The sequence below is a fragment of the Pteropus medius genome, unplaced genomic scaffold, assembly GCF_902729225.1.
Source record: "Pteropus medius unplaced genomic scaffold, Ma_sr-lr_union100, whole genome shotgun sequence".
In the NCBI taxonomy this organism is placed as follows: Eukaryota; Metazoa; Chordata; class Mammalia; order Chiroptera; family Pteropodidae; genus Pteropus; species Pteropus medius.
Genome location: NW_024349798.1, coordinates 1,442,187 through 1,467,424, shown reverse-complemented (window position 1 = coordinate 1,467,424; position 25,238 = coordinate 1,442,187). Strand labels below are relative to the sequence as shown.

Genomic DNA, 25,238 nt, shown 5'->3' with positions numbered 1-25,238 from the left:
TGAGGTCTCTTGCTCCCATTTTTTTCCTTTCTGGCTTCCTCCCTTGCCATGTAGCTCCTAAAGTGCACCTGAGTCCCCTGTGTGGTACACATCCATTTCCCAGCCTGGGCTGGAAGCTGCTGTGGGCATTGCGGAAGGTGGGTAGGGCCTGGGGTAGGGATGTGTCAGGGGAGACAGGGGAAGAGGAAGTGTCTTGGGTCCCGGGGAAGACCAGCTTGTCTTGGTGGGTGGAGACGGTCATTGCCAGCTTTCTGGACACACAGGCACAGACAAGATGGATTTTCTCCGGCTACATCTCCCTGAGCTGCATCAGGCCTTGAGGGGGGCACTGGTGAGAGGGACAAAGAGATGCCAGAGACTTTCACCCTGCTCACCCGGGCTTCACCTTCTTTCCTCCCTTTGAACTTCTCCTCAGACTTGAGGTTCCTTTCCTAGGATCAGGCAGCCTTCTAGCCCAATCTTTTCTGGATTTCAATCCGCCCACCTCCACAAACACATCCACATAACTTGAATCTAGGCCCTTTCCTATTCCTTCTATAGATCCTGTTCTCCTTCTCCTCCTGATTTCAGAACTCCTCTTCCTATTTGGAGTTTCTCTGGCCCAGGGCCCCCAGGGAGAGAGCTGGGTCTCCCCTTAATGCCTTCATCCCTTCTTTTTCTTCTAGGATTCCTTCAGCACCTTTGTCTCCTACCTTATAGGAGATGAGGTCCCCATTGCAGAGAGGAGGGAGGCGCGGGCAGCTGAGGAACTAGGGGAGGTGGCTGCAGGAAAGCCAGGGGAGACTGCAGAGGAGGGAGCCCAGGAGGCCCTGGAAGGCCTTGGAGGCAGCCAAAGCAAGAGGGATGGAGGACTTAGAGGGCCTGGAGAGGGTAGAAGATGCCAGGAGGGAAGCTCAGCTACAGAACAAACCTGGGGTTGGAGAGAAAGCAGCTCCCATGGGTCTCAAGCAGATAGGCAGGATACTGGGGCCTGGGAGGCAGCCAAAGCCTCCCAGTGCCAGGAGCCAAGTGCCCCCTTGGAGGCCAGAAAGAAGTCTGAGGCAGGGTCTGAGGCTGGTAAAGACAGGAACAGCCAAGCCCAGGAGAGTCAGGAGCACAATGTGCAGGAAGTGAACAGAGAGGAGACACTGAGAACTTGGGAACAAGAGGAGGAGGAGGAAGAGGTCAGGGCAAGAGAGCCAGGGGTGGTTGGAGGGGTGGAGTCAGAGTGGACCTGGCAGAAGGAGCCTGAGAGGAAGGCCAGTGCCGATGGGCAGAAGATAGAGAGTGATGTCAGGGAGTTAGAAGAGGCAGTCGAGGAGGTCGTCGCAGAGGAGATCCAGAGGGCTGGGGTGAAAGAGGCTGAGAGAGAAGAGATTGTGGTCACGCTGAGGAATGACCAAAGCACAGGGGCACAGTGGACACAGGAGCTCGGGGCAGAATCTGAGGATGGCGCAGCCTTGGGCAGAGAGAAGGCCAGCGCAACCTTAGGCAGGGAGGAGGCCTGGACACCCTCAGGTGGGGAGGAGGCCGAGAAAACTTCCGATTGGAAGGAGGCCAGTACAGCCTCAGATGGGGAGGAGGCAGGGACACCCTCAGGTGGGGAAGAGGCTGGGAAAACCTCAGGCAGGGAGGAGGCTGACCTCCCAGGAGTTCGGGAGACAGAATATGGGGCAGTCCCAGGAGATAGGATCCCAGAGGGCACCAGAAGAGTCTGGGCCCTAGAGATGACCTCCAAGGGAGACCAGGAAAAGGAGGTGAATGGAAATAGAGAGGCAGAGATAAACCTGTTCCTGAAACAGACTCAGGCCCTGGGAATTGAGGATGTAGAAGAAGTGGCTAAGAACCAGACAGCAGGGAGGGAGGCTGCAGAAAGCCAGGGGTCAGATGAGGAGGTAGGGGAGGGCTTTGAGGGTCAGACAGATCAGGATGAGAAAGAGGCCATGGGGAGGCAAGACTCAGAGATCAAGGCTGTTCAAGCCAGTCTAGAGGAGTTGGTGCAGACACAGGAAGCCAAGGAGGAGAAAGAGAGTTGCTGGGTCGTAGAGGTTGGGCTGCCCCAGGACAAAGCAGCAAACGAGGCTGAAGGTGATGCTGACTCGGAGGCAACTCCAGAGACCAGACCTGAGAAGGAGTTCAGGGAGGAAAAGAGTGAGGAGGAAGCTCAGATGGGTGGAGAAGCATTGGGGGTGGAGTGTGGTGCCCTCTGGCACAAGGTCAGTGAAGGCCAGGAACCTGAGCTGATGCGAGGCCCCCAGATCCCAACAGAGCAACCTGAGGAAGGACAGGGGCATAAGGAAGGGCTATGGAGCATTCCGGCTCTGAGCAAAGAGGAGACAGAAAGGAGCCTGAAGGAATATCCCAGTAACATAGAGTATGTGAAGCCTGACACCTGTGAGGCAGAAGCTTGGGAAAATGGGAGCGGAAGGGATAGAGAGAGAGTGAATACCCAGGAAGAAAAAGCAGGTACTGAAGCTGGGGAGGAGGAAGTGACTGGAGGCCAAGAGTCTGCACTCCCAGAGGTCTCTGAGGCATTCAGAGAGTGGAAGAAAGCAAAAGAAGCAGGGTTTGCAGCAAAGAACCAGGAGCTGGGTGGAAGGCACAGGGCAGCATCAGGGACAGACCAGTCACCTGGAGAGTCAGATGCCAGAAAAACCAAGGATGAGGAGGTGGAGGCCAAGGTGCTCTGGGAGACAGATAAAACATCCAGGAGAGGCTGGAGGCTGGAGGGGGCAGCTCTAAGCCTCCAAGACAGTGAAGACACATGGACCAGTCCTTTGGCTGCTGAGGTTGTGGAGGATAAGGCAGCTTCGGATGGAAGGGCCGCTGGGACTAGAGAAGGACCCGAAAGAGAGGCTGGGGAAACTTGGGATGAGGCACTTGGGCGAGGCTGTAACTCAGAGGGGAGAGAGGAAGCTGGCAGAGGTGAGGAGCCGGTGGACGCCGCAGAGGGAGAGAACAGAGATGGGAAAGAGTTTGGCCTAGAGGGCTCAGTAGAGGAGGAAGTTACTGGCAGAGGTGGCCAAGCAGAGGATTTTGAGGCCAGGGAGGGCGAGCTGTGGGGAGAGTGGGCAGAGGTCAGGGAATCTGTGGTGACACAGGGAAGCTGTGGGATTGATGGCTTTACCTCAGGCTCCCAGGTGACGAGAGCAGAGGGGCTCATGGCCATAGTAGAGGCTGAGGGGCTCCTAGAAGGGCAGATACTGTTGGAAAAAGAGCCTGGGGTATGGCCAACAAGGGAGCAGGAGCAAGGCAGTGAGGGGCAGCGTGGGGACCATGACCCTGAGGGAGAAGCACAAATGCCCCGTGATGTGGAGGATGTTGAGGTTACTGGACACAAGAGGGCGGAGGCCAAGGAGATTGATCCGGAAGGCCTAGAAGACATCCAGGGCCAGGAGAACCAGTCGACAAACCAGGACCCTACAGAGGCTGAGCCTGGGCCACGTGAAGAGGCTGCAGAAAGTGCCGGAGGGGATGTTCTTGGCAGCTGGAGTGAGGTGAGGGCTCCAGGTAGGGTCCAGGGCTGAATAGAGCATAATCTCAACGTCAGTCCCATAACACTTTGTGCCCCGCTTCCCTGCAGGCCCTGCTCCCTGGGTCTCGCCTGGATGTCTCTGTCCCTCGGAGTCGTATAGTCCTCTCCCGCAGCTCCTCACAGCGTCGCTCTCGGCCCTCTTTCCGACGGACCCCCACCTCTGAGCAGCAGGAAGAGCCTCCCAGCCCCCCGCCAGAGGAAGTGCTGTCAGCCCCTGAGCAAAGACTTTCCCAGCCAGAGGAACCCCCAGAGCCAAGCCCCCCAAGGCCTGAAGGGACTCCAGTGCCAGCCAGGAGAAGACCCTTGGGACACGGGTAAGCACAGGGTAAAGTGGCTGGGCTGGGATGAGCAGAAGGCTGAACACCTGGAGACCAGCTCCCATGGCCTGTCTTCCACCTCCAGGTTTGGCCTTGCACACCACGGCATGATGCAGGAACTGCAAGCCAGACTGGGCCGGCCAAAGCCCCAGTGACTGGGCGCCGAGACCCAGGAGCCAGGCTCTGAGTGAGGGTCAGTGGGCTCTGCTGAACCGCGCTCAGCCTGACCCCATTGGCCATTTTGGATGCAACCTTTCCACCCCGTGGGCCTTAGTTTCTTGGTGTTTCATTCATGGAGCAGACATCTTCAAGAACCAGACATCTTCAAGAACCATGAACTTAAGGAGTCAGACTCTCCAGTGCTGCCGGACCTCCTTTCACAGCCTGTCCTGACTGTCTCCCCACCCTGTCTCTGAGGCTGCCCGGAGGACTGAGAGGGGACAGAGACACATCTCCCCGTAGCCTTCCCTCTGACTACCTCTGCTCCCCACCCTGCTCTCCAGGCCCCTCTCCAAGCCCTCAGAGAGCTGTGTAGGAGTAATGCAAACCTCTGGGGTGGAAGTCAGCCTAGAGGAAAGGGGTCAGGAAGGCCTAAGGAGCTCCATTTGCAATCAAAGGTTGATGGGAAACAGACCAGCTGCCTTGAGGTTCCAAAATGGGAGCTGAGCCTCAGGACTCTGCTGGTTACTATGGTAACCACCAACTGAGCAAGCCAGAGTGGGAGGTGTGCCAGGAACCCCAAAATATAGAAACAGAGAGGGGCCCAGAGCAGTCAGATGTTAAAGGATCCATTCCAGACCCACTTCGGGTATAGACATTCCTTCTCTGAAAAGAAGCCAAGGCAGAGAGAGGTTAAGAGTGCTTTATTAGGCACCTAGCATGGGGGCCTGGCTGGAGGACGTCAGGCCCTGAAACAATAAATAAACCATAATTTCTCTAAACAATAAATAAATATCCAAGAAATAAATATCCAGCAAGGACTGGAGGGGCCTTAAGTTATTGGGTAGGGTCTGGGGAGGAAGGTCGGTAGAGTCTTGCCTTGTCTAAGGCAGTGAGCTGGAGCTGTCCTCTTGGCCCAGACTCCAGTCCTAAAGTCCTAACAGGTAAAGGGAAGGGGCTAAGAAATCACTCCATCGGGGCTGGGAGACAGCCAGTGTTGGACCCCCCAGGACCTAGGCTGACTTCCCAGCCTGGGAGAGCAGCAGCAAGTCCCGCACGGCCCGAGACAAGACAAGCTCCAAGGAGTGCAGCAACTGGTAGGTGTAGAGGAGCTGGGGCCAGGGCACCTGCACTGACAGCTGTGAGGGGCCACCCAGAGCTCCCGGGAGCAGCTCCTTCCCCTCTTCATTCTCCTCCTCCTCAGGGATGTTGAATCCTGCAGCCAGCAACTGTGAGGAAAGGCCCATGGGTCAGAAAATGGCCAGGCTGAGATCCTAAGTGAATTCTTGTTCCTTTATGTGTCTAGTGGCGTTGAATGACATCAGAGACCACAAAGTTATGATTTCCCTGGACAACCCCTATTTCAGATCTTCCATTATGTCATCATCTCATGTGTCCTGCCTGATTTTTTTGGCTCAAGGAAATGGAAATCACAGAACAAGATGATGTTCATGGAGGGAGCCGGCTCATGCACCTAGGATTGCACTGGGCATTTGGGGTTCCAAAAAGTTCCTCTCTTAAGAGTTGTCTTAGAATCAGAAATGGGCAGAAAGGTTGATATAGCTAGTTTTTATGCTGCTTGCATTTTCAATTCTCATTTTAGTAAAGGTAAAATTCCTATTTCCCTTTGAAATGTCCAGCAGGACCTGGTGATGTCAGAGGAAGAGAGAGAGAAGGAAACCAACTTTGTTATGTCCTGCTGATGCCAGATGCTGTCCTGGATGCTTCAGACCTATTCTTTCATTTAAGATCAAGACCCCAAGAGAAGGCAGAGATTCAGGGGGGCAGAGCCAGGGCCTGGTGCAGCTATACACACTCGCACTCACACTCATACACATACAAATACACACACATACATATACTCACACACACACACTCATACACACACTCGGAGAATCTGGAGCATTTCTGTCCAGACTTACCCGACCTGTGGGCAGGGGCATTGTTTTAAAAAGGGAGCCAATGAGCTTCAGTTTTGGTCTCAGGGGGTCAAGGATGGTGGGTGGCCGCTCTACCTGGAAGCGAAGATGCCGCTGTAAATCACGGAGATCCAGCCTCATGGCCCACAGCTGCATCCTCTCTGAGCTGGCCCAGCCCCCCTGGCTCCCCAGCCCTTCCAACAGGGCTTGGTAGGGGCGAAGTGTCGTGGAGAGGAAGCGGAGTCGTTCTGGGTCCTGTGGAAACAGAGAGAAGGGGTCAGGAAAGATCCACAGGCTAAGGATGACCCGCTTCAAACTGAACACCGTGTCTCTCCGAGTCCCATTTCCATCCCAAACTCCAATTCCCATTTCATCCAAACATCTGTTCTCATCCTCGACTTCATGTCCTTCCCTGCTCCCTTCCTTTGCTCATCAGCATTCCTGTCTCCACTGTCTATGATCTCCATCCTACCTCCATTCCCAACCTCATTTTCAGTTCCATGACCAAACTCAGGTCTAAGCCCAGCCTCACTGTCCTATCATTCTGTCCACAACCCCATTCCTGTCCCTTCCTCACCATCCAATCCTAACTCCATCTCCTTACTTATTTTCAGTCTGTCTCCCACCTCTTTCCTATCCCTATTCCCATTCCTAATCCCAATTCCATCCCTTGTCCATATGTCCAGCCTCACCATCTCTCCATCCTATCTCCAGCTCCATCCCAGACTCATTCCGTTCCCATCCTCACCGGCGATCCCAATCACTTTTCCATCTTTCGCTTTATTTTCACTCTCATCCCCAATCTTCCCATTCCTAACCTATTCCCATTCTCATCCCTAACACCAACGCTATCCCTCCTCCATACCGGTCTCTGTCCCCGATCCCATTCTACTCCTATCTCTACCTCTTTCCATGCCCAGGTTCACTTTTACTCTCTTCCTAACTTCATTTCTTTATTCAGCTTCATCTTTATATCTAACGACATACTCAGCCTCATCCAGATTCTGTTCCTCAGTTTATCCCCAAATTCAACTTCAATTCAATCCCTGACATCATCTTCACCCACCCAGCCCCGTCTTATTACCAGCTCGCCTGCCCCACCCCACCGGCCCTCTACTCACAGAGAGACCTTTCCAGGCCTGGAAGGTCAGGGAAACATTGGGGAGCTGCTCTCCCAGGGGCAGGAGGTCCAGGTTCACTCCTGGCAGATGAGATTCAGCCTGTGGGGCAAGGTCTGTTAGTGGGGGCCAGAGTGGATTGAGGATCTTCCCAGTCCCAGAGCCAGCTGCATTAGGGAGACTCACAAAGCGGTGGGCCTGGGCCCGAACCTCGGACAGCAGCTTCTTGGCGAGATGCAGGCTGACCTTGAACTCCCTCTGCAACTCCTGCAGCCTCAGGGGAGGCCTCCCTGGGGGCATCGGGAATCCCCAGACACCTGCTCGAGCCAGGAGCAAGAAGAGCAGCAAAAGGCCGAGCCCTGGAGAAATGGATAGGGGGTGGGCAAAAGGAGGGCAGAGCTTGAGAAGAACTCAGAAGAAAGGGGACGTGCCTTTTCTGAGCCTATGCTATAGGCAAGCTCTGTGTTCCGTCTCACTGATCGCTCAAAGCCACTAATGAGATGGAAGCTATTGAGGACACCATATAACATCTCTGTATGACTGAAAGGAAAGATACAGCCTTGCACCAAGTGCCCTCCTTTGCAAGTAGATTTCAGGCTGGATTTTGACCCCTACTAACTCCCTTGGCCAAGTGTCTTTTTCAGTGAACAAATTGCACAACTCTATGTGGCCGCCTGCGTGCTATTATTCTTCCCAGTTTGCAGATGAGAAAAGTGAGGCTTAATGAGGTTGACTTGCCAAGGTCACATAGCCAGAGGATGAGGAAACCAAGACTGGATTCCATATCTGCTGAAATGCAAAGCCTGTGTGCTTCCCCCAGGCAACTCAGAGGAGGCAACCACCTCCTCCAGAGCAGGCACACTCTGTTCTGCCTCAGGCTTGGCCAGGCAGCTCTCATGGACTGAACTAGGGCCCCAGGGGTGGCTCAGTGCTGGAGGCTCTATCCCAAGGAGTCAGAAGGACAGATTGGTCCAGCCTCTCCCAAGGCAGTTGGGTTACTCTGCGGTGTGGGAGGAGCAGGGGATGCCAGGAGGGGAAGGAGGGCCCGGAATGGGGGGTAGAACCTCTGTTTCTCATTTGGCTTCTTCCCTTGAACAAGTCACCTCTTACTTCTGTGCCTCAGACTCCCATCTATAAAATGGGGGAGTCAGACTATCTGGTTTCTGAAAATGCTTCCTGCCCTGTATTTCTTGAACAGAAGGAAGAAAGGCAATGGGGTAGGAGCTCTGGGAAGAGGACAGCGTTCACCATTTCTCCCTCAGGGAGAGGAAATCTAGCAACCACTGAAGTTACACAATTCTCCTTGAAACACAAACCAAAACAGGCCTCTAAGTCTATTCCTGCTTACCCTCCTCTCCAAGCTTCTTCCCCATCTGTCCTTGATCTGTAACCCCTGGGCTCTGCTCCTTGAAATGCCCTCTCAGTAGAGACCAAGAGGAGTTTCTGGGTATGTCCACTTCCCCTGTGGACTTCCAGAGGGGGTGGGCAGTGCCTTCGCTCTCTGGTGTCCAGGCTCCCTGGCTTGGGGGCCACCCTGGCATCCTGGAGACTTTGAGTAGAGAGGAGTTCTCGGCTATGTGTTGAGGTAGAGTGGATACCCCAGGCCCTGGTGGATACTGCTCATCCAGAATTGAGCTGTCATTTCCTACTGACTCTCTACTTCCTGCCTGAGCTTTGGAGCCCCTAGATCCTTCTCTTGGCTTCCCCCTATTCTTTGCACCTAATCTTGGGTCTTTGGCCCTGGGCTTTGAAGGTTCTGTCTCCATCCTTTTGTCCTTGGTCCCTATTCTGACCCTACCATCTTATCTGCTCCTCTGCCTATATCTCTGGTTCCAGCCTCAGAGTCCTTCAGTCACCAACTGCAGATTGAAACTCCTTCTAAGCTTCAAACTACAGACCCTTGACCCAGTTAGGCTGCTGACTCCTTGGCTCCAGCCCCACACTTGTGCCAACTCCTTTTGCTGTTCTTCCTCTAGCCAGCCCCAGTTCTCAGCCAAGCTGTCTGGACTTTGCTCATTCATTCCAACCAAACTCTTCATCTATCTGCCAGGTCCCGGTCCTGGTCAAACCACCTGCCCAACTCTCTCCATTCATGCTAGTCAGAGCTTCCCATCCTCTGCCCACTCCTAGCCAAACCAATACTCCTCTAACCCTGCCACCCATTCATGCCAGCCAAACTGCCTCCTCTACCCAGCCCTGGCTGAACCATTGCCACTCTGTCCAAGCCCTCTTCCCCGTTCACGCCAGCCTCATTCCCATCTTCCAGTCACCTGTATCCTTAGTCTCTGCCAAGTAGTTGGCCCTCAGCCCTTTGCCCCCACCTGCACCAGTCAAGTTCTCCAATCCTCTGCCCAGTCTCAGCCAAGCCTCCCGCCCGTCTGCCCCAAGCCCTGGCCTCAAACTCACGCCAGCCAAGGTCGCCTGCCTTCTGGCCCATGGCGGGGCCCAGCCTCTTTGGCCAGCCATCTCCCGGGTCGGGGGAGTCTTATACTGGGGGCTGTGCCCGGTTTCACTTTCCGTCCTGCTTGTAGTTTCAGCTTTAACTCAGTCTTCCCTCCTCACCACCCCTTGCTGAAATGGGGAAATGTAATTTCCCTTCCCAGAGCGGGTGGGAGGTGCGGTGGGGGATGGTGGGAAGCTGGGGATTTGGTCAATCTAAGCTCCTGACCCCTGCTGAGCTCCCAGGTCCAGCCTTCCCCTCACTGCCCCAGTCTTAGGTGAGCCTCCCTGCTCTATTTGCTGGTAGGTCCCAGAGACTTGAATCCTTTCCTGTTTCTTTGCTCTAGAATTATCATCCTAATGCCATCACTTGCCTACTGTCCTTCAAAAGATGGATGGCCAGATAAGGGGACTGATCATCAGAATGAACTTGGGGTTTTACTCTCTTCTTGTTTATCAGATGGCTGAGGAAGGAATGTAAAGGAAGTCAGGGCTCAGTGGGTATCTGGGATGGATGGGGTTTTGTGTAGGGCAGAGGAGTCTCAGTCGGGGCAGAGTCAGGGCTCAGTCTATAGCCAGGCTCAGGGCTGGATGAGAAGTTTCATTCGGGGCCAAGAGCTCAGTCTCAGGCCAGAGTCAGATCTTAGATTAGAACTCACTTTATAGCCAGGATCAGAACATGGTCTAGGGTTGGACTCAAAACTTTGTCTGGGGCCAACATCCTGGCTCTGTTGTCTGGGACAACATCAGGTCAGAGCTATCAGTGACTCGAGGGCTCTGTTTGGGACCAATCAGGGTTGGGCTTAGAGATCAGTCCAGATCAGGCACAGAGCTTGGTCTGTGGCCAAGCTTCTGACTGAGACTGTCAGGGCTCAGGCTTAGGCTGGGATAAGAGCTCAGTTGCTGACCAGGGTCAAGGCTCAGCCTGTGGTCAGGTTGGGATCGTATTAGGTCAGGAACAGGGCTCAGCCAGCTCCCAGAATTGTCCTGGTGTTTCTGCTCTATAGGTGGCTGTCAAGGCTGAGTTGCTTCAACCACAGATCTCCCTTCCAGCACAGCCCCGCCCTAAGCCCCACCCTGGATTTCCCATCTTCAGGGAGAAGATGGGGGTTTCTTGGTCTTCCCCAAGGCCAGCTGCTGCCACTTTCCTTTTGGGACCTGTGGGGTTTCCCTGCTGGGTCCCTGCTGTGAGACAGAAACCAAGGGGGCTTCCCCTTCCTATACTCTGCCTCCTCAGCCCTGCCTGGGCACTGCCCGCCAAAGCAGCCTTGAACCAACTGCCAGGGAAGTACCAGCACCAGCCAGGGAGCAATCCCAGAGGGTTGCTGGAGGAGAAGGAAAAGGAAGAGCGGCTAGCTCCTGCCTAGCCCAGACTGGTTTCCCTTGCAGTACCCTCCAGAGGTGGCAACTCACTCCCCTACATCTCGTGTACCTGGGGCTCCCCACTGGGGAGTCCTAGACATTATGAGGTGGATGATAAGGACTGACAGAGGCTCTGGCTGGTCTTCCTCACATCTCCAAGTTCTGCCATCAGGCTACAGGCATGGCTACCCAACCGACCCCCTGACCACAGCTATTTCTGACCTTTCGTCATTACCAGAACTGCTGTACCTCTCAAACCTGGAACCCCATCTCCTGCTCTCTGGCCACAGCCTCTTGACTTCCCCAACCTTTCCTTAGGGTTCCCTGAGACCTCCTGTCCCTTGTTGCTTCTCTGCCCTTCTTAATCTGACTGTAGCTGGCTCTTCCAGCCTCACCCCTCACTCTTGCCCTATTCCTGCTCCAGCTACTGGAGCCTTATGCTTGAACTTGATGGGAGAAGATGGGGGTTTCTTGGTCTTCCCCAAGGCCAGCTGCTGCCACTTTCCTTGCCTTTTCATAAGGTGGTCTCTCTGACTAGAATGCCCTCAATGTCTTCTCTGGAGTTTCCTTTCCTCAACCTTGTCTGTGCTCTGGCCCTTGTCACAGGCTTCCTCCCTGAATCAGTCATCTTTTCCTGCCATAAATCCTGTCTCCAGTGGACATCTCACATTTGTTTGTCTTGCTCACTCTATCCCTACTCATATTACTCCAGCCATACTGGCCTCCTTGTTGTTCCTAGAACATGCCAAGCATGCTCCTGTCTCAGGGCCTTTGCACCTGCTGTTCCTTCTGCCTAGAACATTCTTCTTTAGATATCTGCAAAGCTCATTTGCTCTTTAAGATCTCTGCTCAAATGTCACCTTCTCAAATAGGGTCTTCATTGACCACTCTACTAAAAAATGCAATTCTGCCCCTGTCCCTCTCTATTCCCTTCTCAGAATTGTTTTTCTACATAACATTTTAGATATCTAATATTTTTAGATATTAACATTCTCTCATTTATTTTTTTTCTGTCTGTCTCTACGCATTTGGATATGAGTTCAAGAGGGTGGAAATTTTTGCCTATTTTGTGTACCGATGTGTCCCCAGTAGCTAACAATAGCAGGTTCGTGATAAATCATCCAACAAATCTGCCTTCTGCCACAGTACCTCATCCAGGTTCTGTTCATGGCTTGTGATCTGTAGGTTGCCCAGATAGAGGAGCAGGTCTGGGACAAGCCTGAGCCCTGAGGTCTCTCTGCTACCCTTCTCTCACTCTGGCCAAGGTCCCAGCCAGGTGCTGAGGGATGTAAAGGGGACACGTGGCCATGGCCCTGGGCCGATGGTCTTAGCAGATCTTTGTCAAGAAGCTAAAGGGCCAGTTAGTACAGTGCCAGCCTCTCTATATCTTTGGGGATAGGCCTAGTCTTTTCTCTACCTACCTGGACCTCAGTTTCCACAAGTGGATCTTGGTTAGTGGGCTGACGCTTGGGCTGTTGCCAGCAGGAAATGAAAGGGATGTGGTGAGAAGTAAGAACTGCTGGAAAGGAAGCCAAGAACCCTGGGTTGTGGACTGCAGTGTATAACTAACCCTTCTGATGACCTCAGATGAGTCACTAGCCTGCCTTGAAACTCAGTTTCCTCATCGAAAAGTGATAGCAATTTTCAAATGTTGCTACTATTATTACGTAGAGAAATTAAAACTTAGATGATTTTTAAAAAGAGAAAGAACCATCCACCAATTTTATGATACAGCTCTGACCCTATGGGGCACTCCATGGGGTTGCATGGGAATCCTGAGCTCAGGAAACAGAAGTTAGAAGCTTCGTATGTGACATCAGGATGGAAACAGGGAGGGGAAAATCTTGTTCAAGGTTATCCAGTAGATCAGTGACAGAATCAAGACTGGAACTCGAGTCCCCCATTTTCAGCTTGGGCCAGTGAGGGGAATCCCTGGGCCCTGTGATGTCAGCTTGGAACTAATCTCTAGGAGAAACCAAGATAGGCTTTGGTAAAGGCAGGAAGGTTGGGGTGAGGCGAGGCCAGACTAGAGCTGGGGCCACACCTCTGAGCTTCCCAAACACAGGAGGTGAGCCCTTGATTCTAGGCAGAGTACCCACCGTCTCCCAGGAGAGTGGAGGTGGATAAGGCTCTGAGTCCCTGGCCCTGATCACTAGATCCCTCTCATGTCCACATGAACTTCACCCCATCCCACGCTTAGGGTCTAGCAGGATTTTTTCCTGTCCCCTCCTAACTACCTGGGAGTGAGAGCCTGGTGAGGGGAAAAGGTCCCACTTCTCTTTTCCTTATAAGACCATGGCAGGCATCTCGGGAGGACTGAGAGAAAGGGGGTGGGGGAATGGCTTCCCATGGACAAGATGGTCATCACTGGGTGTTCTATTTAAACCCCACATGAACGCAAGGGTGGGAAGACTGAGCTGCACAGAGTATGAGAAGAAGGTGGCAGGCCTGTTGAATGCCCTGGTGAGTGACAAGAAGGAAGAATTCAAACCCTGGGAGTAGGGCTGCAGAGGAAAAACACCAGCCTGAGGATGAAAAGTCCCGGGTTGAGTCCTGACTCTGCTCTTCCCTTTACTCACATGCACCCTCTTAAGCAAGACGCCCAAACATTCTGCTTTAGTTTCCCCATCTGTAAGATGAGGCCTACCTCTCAGCCTACAAGTGAAGGTAAACTTAGGAGGACGCTAGGCATCATGGGTCAGGGCCCATTCTGCAGTCAACAGACCTGTACTCCTTTCACAGCTCCAATACTGCCCAGTCTGACCTCTTCCGCCACTGACAAAATGACCCCTTAAAATCCCTTCCACATTTATGAGCTCTAGGGCATGACCCAATTGATACAAAAATTTTAGCTTAAATGGAAGTCTATGCTATGAGTGATTATTCCTCTACAGAGATATTTTAAGCAGCAGATATTGGAAAACCCTAATATCTACACCTGGGTAAACATGAGCCATGTATGCTTTCTTTTTTCTATGCCAGAGTTTTGATACATATGCTGAATTATCACATACTGTTTTATAGACCTACAGAGACAGGTAGTATTTGAATAACAGCACTAAACTGGGAGACAGGAGACTATTGTCTTCTAAACCTCCCTGGGTTTGGTTCAGCTACCAAGAGGAGATGCTACTCCTACCAGCTGGATAAGACTGCTGTGATGATTATGCACATAAACAGCTGATACTACCACTGAGTAGCTGTATGATCTTAGGCAAATTACTTAACCTCAGATTTCCAGTCAAGATGGTGGAGTAGGTAAACACTGTGCTTGCCTCCTCTCATGACCACATTAAAATTATAACTGACCTACAGAATGACCATCATTGAGAATTGCCTGAAGCCTAACTGAACAGAAGTCCTACAACTTAGGACGTACAGAAGAAGCCAACCTGAGGCTAGTAGGAATGACAGAGACATGGAACGGGCTGGCCCCACACTTGCATGTGGTGGATAAAAGTCAGGAAGAATATCTAAGCTGCAGAAGTGCCCCCCCACCAACCCAGAGAGTGAGAGGTCCCAGCCCCACACCAGGCTCCCCAGCCCAGAGTTCCAGCTCCAGGAAAAGAAGTCTCCACGATTTCTGGCTGTGAAAACCTACAGGGGTGGGGCTGAGTGAGACAGAGGACAGTGGAAGTGCCTCTCAAAGTGCCTCTTAAATGGGCTTACTCACAATAGAGTGACTTGCTCTGAGCTCCTATGCTGGGGCAGCCACTTGAAAGACGCCAGGGACGTAAAGGGAAGAAGTGGATTTTCTGGCTTTAGGACAAGGGCTGGAGGGTCAGCTTTTTCCCAGACAGAAGTGCTGACAGAGAGTATTGTTCCTTTGTTGAGCCCTCTGCCCTCCCAGAGGGTAGAATGTGGGCAGCTGCTGTATCCAAGTCTTCATCATCCTGGCTAACACTGGTCACCATTCCCTGCTGATTCCCTGAGACCTCAGCTCACCCAACTCTTGGGCCCACTCAAACCACCTCCACTGGCTTTTCCATACAAATGGCCTGTCTTGGCTCGTGTTGTGGACTTTCCTAAAATCCCTCAAAGGTTCACAAAACCCAAACAAGCGGCATCTGGACTCTGCGTGCCCTGTACCTCTTGCTGAAAAGTTCAAACCCTGCACTAGTTGGCAGCTGTCCTCAGTTTGTGGCTTGGCCTCTCAAGGCACTTCCAAGCCCAGTTTGAGTGATGGCCATCTGCAGATTCCTTGGTGGCTCATATCAGGTAGCCCCAGGCAGGGCACAGGCTGTGGCTGAACTTGGCTTGTGGAGGGTCCCCTTCAGGAGTCCCCAGGCCGGCACACTCAGTGGCCACTCTGAGCACGATGCACCCAAAAGGCAGACTAGGTAGGTACCAGAGCCCTGCTAAAGTGAATCCTACTCCGTAGGATTAGCCCCTGTATAACAGCTCCTCTGCTATAGAGATGGCCAATCATCACAGCCAATTGGTCCGAGGGTCAATCTCTCCCATCGCCATGCAAACAGCAACCAAGGCTCAACTATAACAGGAGAGCACACACAACCCATACAAAGAACACACCTGTAGCACCTAGCTCAGGTGTCCAGGGGTACTACTGGACCCCTGGTATCCAGGGGTACCACTGGACCCCAGAGGATACCTATTACATAAAGCCATGTATTAAGATCAGGAGATCAAACAGATCTACCCAATTCATAGAAACAAACACAGGGAGGCAGCCAAAATGGGGAGACAAAGAAATGTCCCAAATGAAAGAACAGAACAAAGCTTCAGAAAAAAAGAAAAAAAGAAAAACTAAACTAAATGGAGACAAGCAATCTACTAGATACAGAGTTCAAAACACTGGTTATATGGATAGTCAATGAATTAGGGAAGAGTAGATGAACTCAGTGAAGACTTTAACAAAGAGATAGAAAACATAAAAATGGAGACAAAAAACAAAAAAGAACCAGTAAGAAATGAAGAATACAATAACCAAAATGAAGAATACCTTAGGAGGAAACAATAGATTAGACGAAGCAGAGGATCAAATTCATGATTTAAAAGATAAGCTAGCAGAAAACACCTAATCAGAACAGCAACAAGGAAAAAGAATCCAAAAAAAATGAGGATAGTTTAAGAGGTCTCTGGGACAACATCAAGTGTACCAACATTCGCATCATAGGGGTACTAGAAGGAGAAGAGAGAGAACAAGAAATTGAAAACTTATTTGAAGAAATAATGACAGAAAACTTTCCTAACCTGGAAGAAAATAGATATACATGTTTAGGAAAGACAGAGAATCCCAAACAAGATGAACCCAAAGAGGCCCACACCAAGACACATTGTAATTAAAATGCCAACGTTTAAAGACAAAGAGAGAATCTTAAAAGTGGCAAGAGAAAACCAATTAGTTACCTATAAGGGAACTCCCATAAGACTGTCAGATGATTTCTCAATAGAAACTTTGCAGTCCAGAAGGGCTTGGCATGAAATATTCAGTGATGAAAATCAAAGACCTACAAGATTACCCAGCAAAGCTATCATTTAGAATCGAAGGACAGATAAAGAGCTTCTCAGATGAGAAAAAGCTAAAGGAGTTTATCAATACCAAGCCAGTATTACAAGAAATGTTAGAGAGATTTCTTCAAGAAAAGAAGGGGGGGAAAAGATAAAAAAATATGAATAATAGCCCCCGGCTTCCCCACGGGCATCACCCAGTGACCTGTCAGTCTGTGTGTTTCTATCTGAAATGAGTCTCTTATAGGCAGCATGTGTAAGGTTCTTATTTTCTTATCCATTGAGCCACATTATCTTTTGATTGGAGCTCAGCGCGTGGGGGTCCACAGGTCAGGCAGCACGACTCGAAGCTGGGAGTCCTGGGGCAGGAGGGAAGGCCCACCCACTTCCCTGCCTCTAAAATATATATGTATATATGAATAATAAAATGGCAATAATTATATATCTATAATTATATTTACTTTGAATGTAAATGGATCAGATGCTCCAATCAAAAGATAATGTGGCTCAATGGATAAGAAAATAAGAACCTTACACATGCTGCCTATAAAGACTCATTTCAGATAGAAACACACAGACTGAAAGTAAAGAGATGGAAAATGATATTTCATGAAAATGGAAATGAAAAGAAAAAGAAAAAGCTTAGGTAACAATACTCATACCAGAAAACAACAACAACAAAAAAGACTTTAAAACAAAGGCTATAACAAGAGACAATGAAGGACCTAGAAATCTCACTTCGGATATTTATCCAAAGATACCCAAAATACTATTTTGAAGGGACATGTCAATCCATATGTTCATTGCAGCATTATGTACAATAGCCAAGATAAGGAGGCAATCTGGGTGTCTATCAATGGATGAATGGATAAAGAAGAGATGGTACATATATGCAATGGAATATTACTCAGCCATAAAGGAATGGAATCTTGCCATCTGCAACAACGTGGATGGACCTAGAGGGTACTGTGCTGAGCGGAGTAAGTCAAACAGAGAAAGACAAATGCCATATGATTTCACTTACATGTGGAATCTACAGAACAAAATAAACAAAACAGAAACTTATAGATACAGAGAACATTTTGATGGTTGCCAGATGCGAGGGGGGTTGGGGGTGAGTTAAAAAAGGGGAAGGGATTAAGAAGCACAAATTGGTAATTACAAAATAGTCATGGGGATGTTAAGTACAGCATAAGGAATATAGTCAATAATGTAATAACTGTGTGTGGTGCCAGATGGATACTAAATTTATTAGGGTGATCGCTTTGTAAGTTATATAAATGTATAATCACTATGTTGAATGCCTGAAACTAATATAATATTGTATGCCAACTGTAATTAAAAGAATAAAAAATTATTTAAAAAAAGTACTTAGCTTGTTTCATCATTTATAACATGAGGAAAATAATATAAATTCATGAGACTGTTTAAAATAGTCAATAAATTATTGTTTGTAAAGTGCTTACAACAGGGCCTGGCATGTGATAAGACTGCAAGTTTTAGCTATTATTTAGTAGTACTAAGCCTGGCCCACAAGGAAACTCTCAACAAATATGAGTTGTCATTAATAAATACAAGGGGTAGTTGTTATCCATGGGCAAAGAAAGGCTGCCGAAAGATAGTTGGAGGAAGGGGGTAAGGAACAGAAGAGGCTGCAGTTATTGCTTAGGATGCAGGGATGGGTAGGGGTACAGGTTTGTATAGGAGGGACATAGGCAGAAGAGGCCCAATGACCCAGAGATGTGTGTCAAAGTAGAATTCAAGCTAGAAGCAGAAGTCTCAGCGAGCCAGCCAGTCGGGCCCTGGGCATGGTGTGAACAGCCACAGATCTGAGGACCACTGCATGGGACCCACCTCCCAGGCCAGGTGAGGCCTTCCTATGAAGAGGAAGTGGAAAGGAGACATACCTAGGCTGAGCCCAAGGACAGGCCCTGCCAGGTGTCTGAGAGAGGCAGGCAGGCCTTGGGCAGACACCAGGTCCTCCAACAGCCCTAAGCTCCAAGGCCAAAACTCAGCCCCACTCTAATCCCGGGTCTCCCACCTGGCAGCCTCCACAGGGTGTTATCCATCTCTGGCTACCCTGTCCCTTGCTTGTCCTGCCCACTACATGCAGAACCCCCAGGTGAGTGGACAGTTTACTTCCCAGGAATGGGACCCACTTGCTGCTTGTATTTTTATATACTACCTAATTTGTACAAGAGAATATATACCTCATATGTATTTCTGCCCACCCACTCCTCTTCCTCCTGTCTCAGTTTTGGTCCTGGGTCTCAGGAAGATATCTGCACAACTGATTCATTGATCCTCCTTTCATTTTGGGTAAAAACGAAAAAAACCCTTCCAATGGCTTTCGAGGTTATCGTGACCCCTCCTATTCACCTCTTCTGCTCTCTCCCTGGCCTCCTAGCTGCCCCACAAACACACTAGGCACACTCCTACACAGGAAGGGCCTTTGCACCTGCTGTTCCCTCTGCCTAGAACACTCTCCCCTCCACTCTTCAAATAATTGGCTCTTTGTCCCTCCTTCAGGTCTCATCTTCTCATAAATGCCTTCTTCTCTCTATAGCTCTGAGGACTGTCCCATCCCACCTACACAAAGACACTGTGTACAACTGTAAGATCTAAATTTTACTCTGTTAGCCTTTTGATTTTTCTATATCTTATGGGCCCTTCCCAAATCCATAGGGTCTTCTCCAGACCTTGAGCCTCCATCCACCTTGTCAGACATCTGGGTCCTGTTGGCGGTGTTGATGTGAACAACTTCCACCCCTTCCATGTTTCTGTTTTGAAGTGGTGCATCTAGGTAGGAGAGGGGAAGACAGAATTAGAGGTTGAACACAGAGGTGTGGGAACCATGGTTTTTGCCCACAGGGGTGGCCATGTATCAGAGAAGACTGGACAAATAGGTGAAATCGGAGAGAACAAGACAAAGTAGGGCAGTTCGTATCTCACTGGGACATCCTGGTAAGCCACTCTTTGGCCTTCTTTTCTTCACCTGGAGAATGGACATAGCGATACTGTACTCACAGAGAAAGAGAGGGCACATGAACTCGAGCTTGGGTGCTCTGAAAACTGGAAAGTGCTATTAATAGTGAGAGCTTATAAAGCAAAGATTGTCAACTGGTCAGCTGCTGAAAGGATGAGAAGAGCAGAGCATTGCTTGGGATGTAGTTACCATCTGTCATTTCTACCTGCCTGCCCATTCTTCCTTTTGGCATAAATTTTTTAAAAAGCATCTGGATTTTTCTTTGGAGAATTATCCATCCTCTCTCTCAGAGGCTGATACTCCTATGGTGGGCATATGACCCAGGACAGTCAGACCCTTGCTGCAGTGAATAATCCAAGGATGGGTTTGTGACACACTGAGAGTCAGTCCCTGGACCCACTTTTGGGAAAGAGGCTTTCTCTCCACAGGGATTGCTGAGCTGGCGGGACATCAGCCTGAATCCGCTAGGGGCCGGAACACCCTGAAGGAACACCCTGCCTCAGACTGGAGCCGATACTTGGGAAAGTAGAGCTGAGAGGTAGTGAGGGAGACAAAAATCTTAATTTTTATTTACTTTGAGCTCTATGATCCAGCTATTCCTGAAGCAATTAATTTTGAACATTCAGTTTCTTAGTTGTATTTCTGCCACTAGTAGCACATGTCCCCTCCCCTGTTTTGATCTACCTTTACAATTTATTTCCAATGTCAAAAATCACAGACTAGATTTTCTAAATCATGATAAAGTCAAATAGTATTATATAGTAGAAAGAGCACTATGTCAGAAGCCAGTGGAGAGGATATTTCAGATAGAACAGTGTGAAAATAGAACAGATGCTTGGTCAGTATTTACTGAGTGCCAACTCAGTACGTCCCAGGCATTATGCTAGGCATTAGAGATATGGCAGTGAATGAGCCGACAGAAAGTTCTGCCTTCATGGAGCTTATACTGAATGGAATAAAATTAAAATTATAACTAAAATTTAATCAAGTGCTTATATGTGCCAGGGACTTTTCAACTATTTGCTCATTTAATACTCACAATAACCCTGTGTCATAGGTATGATTTGCCATGTTCATTTTTTTACGGAAGAGGAAACTGAGGCCCAGAGAGGTTAAGCTTTTGGAACCAAAGTTACAGAGCTAGGAAGTGGCTTTGAACCCAGAATATCTGGTTTTCTTTTTTTTTTAATTTATTTATTTTAATTAGTTTCAAGTATACAGTATATTGGTTAGACATCTATATAGTTGGTAAAAATGATCCCCCCAATTGCTCCCTCCCTCCCCTGATCCTCCACCTAGCCAACGTATTAATGCTGACTACATTCCCTATGCCGTGCTCCCCATCCCTGTGACCATCCATCAGCTACTAATTTGTACTTTCTTAACCCTTCACCCCATTCTCCCAGCACCCGAAACCCTGCTCTCCTCTGTCCATCATCGAATTGACCACTATATTTGTGAGTTTGTTTTTGATTAGTTTGTTCTTTTTATTCCTTAGATTCCACATATAAGTGAAATCATACAGTGCTTTTCTTTCTCTGTCTGACTTAAATACCTTCTAGGTCCATCAAAGCAATATCTTTTTTCATCCCCTTCTTTTTAGTCTGTGTGTGTCTTTTAATCTGAAGTGAGTCTCTTGTAGGCAGCATATGTAGGGGTCTTGTTTTCTTATACATTTCTTTTCCATTTGAGGTATTTATTGATAGGAATGTAGTTGTTATCATTCTTTATTCCTGTTTTTGATACATGTTTTTTCTTCTTAAAGAAGTCTCTCCAACATTTCCTGTAATACTGGCTTGGTGGTGATAAATTCCTTTAGCTTATTTTTATCTGGGAAGCTCTTTATCTGTCCTTCAATTCTAAATGATAGCTTTGCTGGATAAAGTATTCTTGGTTGTAGATCCTGGGTCTTCATCACGTCGAATATTTTTTGCCAAGCCCTTCTGTCCTGCATAGCTCCTTTTGAGAAATCAGCTGCCAGTCTTATGTGTGTTTCCTTGTAGGTAACTGTTTCTCTTTTGCTGCTTTTAATATTCTTTCTTTGTATTTAACATTTGGTATATTAATTATGATGTGTCTTGGTGTGGGTTTCTTTGGATCCCTGGTTTTTAGGATTCTCTGAGCTTCCTGGGGTTTTGTGTTCATTTCCTTCACCAACTTAGGGAAGTTTTCCATCATTATCTCTTCAAATAGCTGTTCAACATCTTGATTTTTTCAGGTACACCAATCAGACGGCTATTCGGACCCTTATAGTGTCTCATGTACTCCTTAAGTTATTTTTATAGTCTTGGCATCTTTTTTTCCTTGCCATTCTGATTGAGTGTCCTTGGCTTTCCTGTCCTCTAGATAGGTCATTTGATCCTTTTCTTTATTTACTTTATTTATTCCTTTGTTTATTCCATTTAATATACTTCTCATTGTCAATGTGTTCTTCATTTCAGACTGGTTCCCTTTTATAATTTCCATTTCCATTTTTATGTTTTTTTTTTTTTAAATCTCTTTGTTGAAGGTCTCACTGAATTTATCTACACTTCCCAAAAGGTCATTGAGCATCTTTATAGCCAGTGTTTTGAACTCTGCATCTGTTAGATTACTTGACTCCATTATACCTGGATCTCTGTTCTGTTTTCTCATATGGTTTCTGCTTCTTCGTCTTCCCATTTTGGCTGCCTTTCCATGTCTGTTTCTATGTACTAAGCAAAGCTCCTATGTCTCCCGGTCTTATTAGTGTGGATTTGTGAAGTAGGTGTCCAATGGCACAGTCCTGAGGGGTTCATCTGCAGGCCAAATTTAGCCCAAGCCTCTGCCCCTCTGGGGCCACCTGTTAAGATTTAGCAAGCAATCCACAGATGCTATGCTTTTAGTTGCCTCAAAAGACTACACCAGAAACCAAGACCAGCTACCTCCAGTGTGAGTCTAGGCGCTGCTTAGCAAAGAGCACCTGACTCTCTGAGGATACACCTGGATGTGGCTTGGGTGGGGCCGCGAGTGGAGGAGTTTCAGGGAATCCTCTGGGCGGAGCAACCTCTGTTATCCAGTTTGATGACATCTAGGCTATGGAGGTGCTGTATCTGTGCACTGGGAGGAGGGAGGGCTCAATAGAGAACAATGAATACCGCCAGCACTTCTGTACAGCGTGAGTCTCGCCTTGGCCCTCGCTCTGACAATGTCTCCCTGTAAGTCCCTGATGCTCCCTGCACGCAGTCGAATTGGCACTGGTGCTCAAAGTGAGCAGGTCCGTCACCGTGAAAATCTATTCGTGGACCAGGCACCTTTAAGAGGTGTCTGCTGCTGCCACTGCCCCTGCCACTGCTGCAGCCTCGGTGTCGCTCAGCCGCTGGAGACCAGGCAGCCCCGCGTCCTCACCCCGTCCTACCTTCTGCCATTGCAGGGTGCTTTCTTGGATTTCTCCGTAGTTGTATGGCTTGTTCATCTAGATCCCAGGTGATTTTTCCTTGCTGCTGCTCCTTGTTTTTGTTACAACTTTGATTTGGTCACCAGAGGGATGAACAGAGCCTCTATCATCTACGCCATTTTCTTTCCTCCTTCGGATGTTGCTTTTTGAACACCCTATAGTTTCATTCGGCTGAGGGAAACCCAGTGGCCATCCAGGTTAGTTGTCAGTAGGCTTGTCAGATTCTCTGCAGCAGATGAAGTCCAAGTGATGCCCATTGATAGTCAGGTAATTCGATGCCTCTACTTACAACAAAATGCCTCTTGACATCCTTTTGTATATGTGGGGCATACCCTGGAAAACTGAGCAAACTCCCACATCTGATTTTCTTAATCACTATACCATGCTGCCTAGCATAATGGTTAGCATTTACTGAGCCTTCTCTGTATGCCAGACACTGTTCTAACAGCTTTATGTGTATAAATTCATATAATCCTCAGAAACAAATCTATTTCACAGATGAGAAAACTGAGCTCAAACAACAATAACAGAAATGAAATTGGAACTAAAGCAGTATAACTCGAGAATCCACACTCTTTTTTCTCCTTGAAATTATATTTCAACTTTATTGAAATATAATTGAGGAATAATATTATACCTTATTTAAAGTATACAATGTGATGATCTGATATATGGATACATTGTGAAAGAGTTCCCCCTATCAAGTTAGTTAACACATCCATCACCTCACATACTTATATATATATTTTTTTTGGTGAGAATATTTATGTTCTACTCTCCTAGCAAATTTCAATTATATGATATAGTGTAATCAACTATAGTCACAAGAGTCCACACTCTTAACCACTAATGCACACCACCTGCAGTGAATGAACAAAGGATTAAAGAGGAGCCAGAAAACTGAAACCAGGCTCAGAAGTGAAGAATAGCAAGAGGCCTAGTCCTGAGTACGCTTCCCCATCCCCTGTCCAAATGGCCACCAGGTCCCTGAAAAAGCGACTACCCTTCCTGCATTCACTGAGAGTGTGAGGAGCCCTGCCCCCTACCCCCGGTCCAATAACTGACCTCTCTGTGTTCTCTACTCTGAGGATGTTGCCAGAATCAGTATGGTGAGTAGCACAAGTCAGAAGAATGCAGGGAACAGAGACATAGTGAGAGGGCAAAGGAGAGGAGAGGAGTAAATCAAGAGAGTAGGGAACTCAGAAAGTCTCCAGCCCCCCAGGGGCTCCACACATTCCCCCACCGGGAATCTCATGGCTTTTCCCCCAAATTCCAGAATTGCTCACCTGTCCAGGAGTAGGAATATGCATTTCGAGTTTTCTCTGTAAATACTAGGAAGTGCTCAGGAACAAAGAAGTGTAGGAAGGCAGGAAACTTGCTGCCAGAGGTGGAACTGGAGTAGAGGTCAGAGGCCAGAGTTACGTCAGGCTCCTCCTGTCCACCTCCTCAGCCCCTATTCTGGCTCCCACTCGCCTCTGCACATGACATATCTTGTGGTTAGACTGGCCCTGCTCACCAGGATTCCTCTCACAGAGCTGGTTGGACAGGACCCCAGTGCCCTCACCACTGTCCTTGCTGGTCTGAGCCACAGAATGCAACTGTCCACCTGGTACTGGGGGAGGAGCCAACTCAATTAGAAGCAGTAAACTTATATCAACTCCCCTTCACTCTGTTCTCATTCACAGGGAAAGCAGACATCCCTAAAACAGGCTGGACTGCAGCAAGAGGGGTAGAGGGTTCGGTGTGAGGACAGGGCAATTCCTGTGAGGGATCCAAGGAAGCTTTCTGAGAGAGACTCCCTGACTGGGTCTGGCCTAGGGGCTCCAGCTCCAGATAAGCCTCAAAATAGCTGTATGGCTCCTAGCAAGTCATTTTCCTTTTGAGCCTTAGTTACCATATCTGTAAAATGGAGATGATAACTCTATTTGCCTGATGAGGTTAGTGGGAGGGTCTAATCTGTTGGATGACTGGACGGGAGAAACTCTGTAAAGTGGAAAGGCAACACTAATATAAGGGGTTACTATTCAGGATCAATGGAATTATGACAGGTAGAGATGAAAGGAGATATGTCCCCAGCCAAAAGGATGGTATGAAACAAGACTATTTCTGCCACATTCATTCATGAACATTTATTGTGTACCTACTGAGTGCCAGGCACCAGCCCTGAGCAAGAGGAACCAGAAGGCACTTAGACTAAGGAGCAGGTAGTTGAGGCCACACTCAAAAATAGGGCAGTGTGGAGCCATGTCAGGAAGGATGGTGACAGAGGGGCCTTCCACCAGGACAACTACAGGAGACCCCTGGGGGATGGTGCATCTCCTCCACAGAGCTAGGCAGCAGCACCTGAATGGGGGTGGGGGGAGGGCGGTGTTGAGCCTGTGTAGAAGAGGAGACACTAAGATTTTTTCGCCCAACCCCCATGACTCACCTCAACCCCCACTCTCTGTGGTCACTCAGCCTCCAGCCCTTCTCGTCACATTGGGTTTCTCAGCTGCCAGTGGTTGTTTCCCTTAATCCCTTAATCCCAGACAATAAAT

General features: G+C 48.9%; 2 protein-coding genes across 4 annotated transcripts; one reads left to right on the top strand and one right to left on the bottom strand.

Annotated features, from left to right (window-relative positions):
• Window positions 1–46: 46 nt before the first annotated feature.
• Window positions 47–5,376, top strand: APOBR (apolipoprotein B receptor). Of its 2 annotated transcripts, XR_005657746.1 has the most exons (5): window positions 47–331; window positions 666–3,476; window positions 3,563–3,828; window positions 3,917–5,087; window positions 5,195–5,376. XR_005657746.1 is itself a non-coding variant. In XM_039884608.1 (4 exons), exons 1-4 carry the CDS (start codon window positions 275–277, stop codon window positions 3,984–3,986), a joined length of 3,204 nt encoding a protein of 1,067 aa, XP_039740542.1. In that variant the 5' UTR covers window positions 47–274; the 3' UTR covers window positions 3,987–5,376. The 2 variants fall into 2 exon arrangements, 1 of the variants encoding a protein (XP_039740542.1); XM_039884608.1 differs by having other exon boundaries at window positions 3,917–5,376.
• IL27 (interleukin 27) lies at window positions 4,986–24,132 on the bottom strand. Of its 2 annotated transcripts, XM_039884615.1 has the most exons (6): window positions 23,988–24,132; window positions 19,000–19,099; window positions 7,214–7,386; window positions 7,031–7,129; window positions 6,006–6,164; window positions 4,986–5,219 (listed from the first exon to the last, which is right to left on the bottom strand). In XM_039884615.1, the coding sequence occupies exons 1-6, from the start codon at window positions 24,009–24,011 to the stop codon at window positions 5,004–5,006; spliced, it is 771 nt and encodes a 256-aa protein (XP_039740549.1). In that variant the 5' UTR covers window positions 24,012–24,132; the 3' UTR covers window positions 4,986–5,003. The 2 variants fall into 2 exon arrangements, with proteins under 2 accessions (XP_039740549.1, XP_039740550.1); XM_039884616.1 differs by lacking the exons at window positions 19,000–19,099; window positions 23,988–24,132 and adding an exon at window positions 9,434–9,541.
• Between the last annotated feature and the right edge of the window lie 1,106 nt (window positions 24,133–25,238).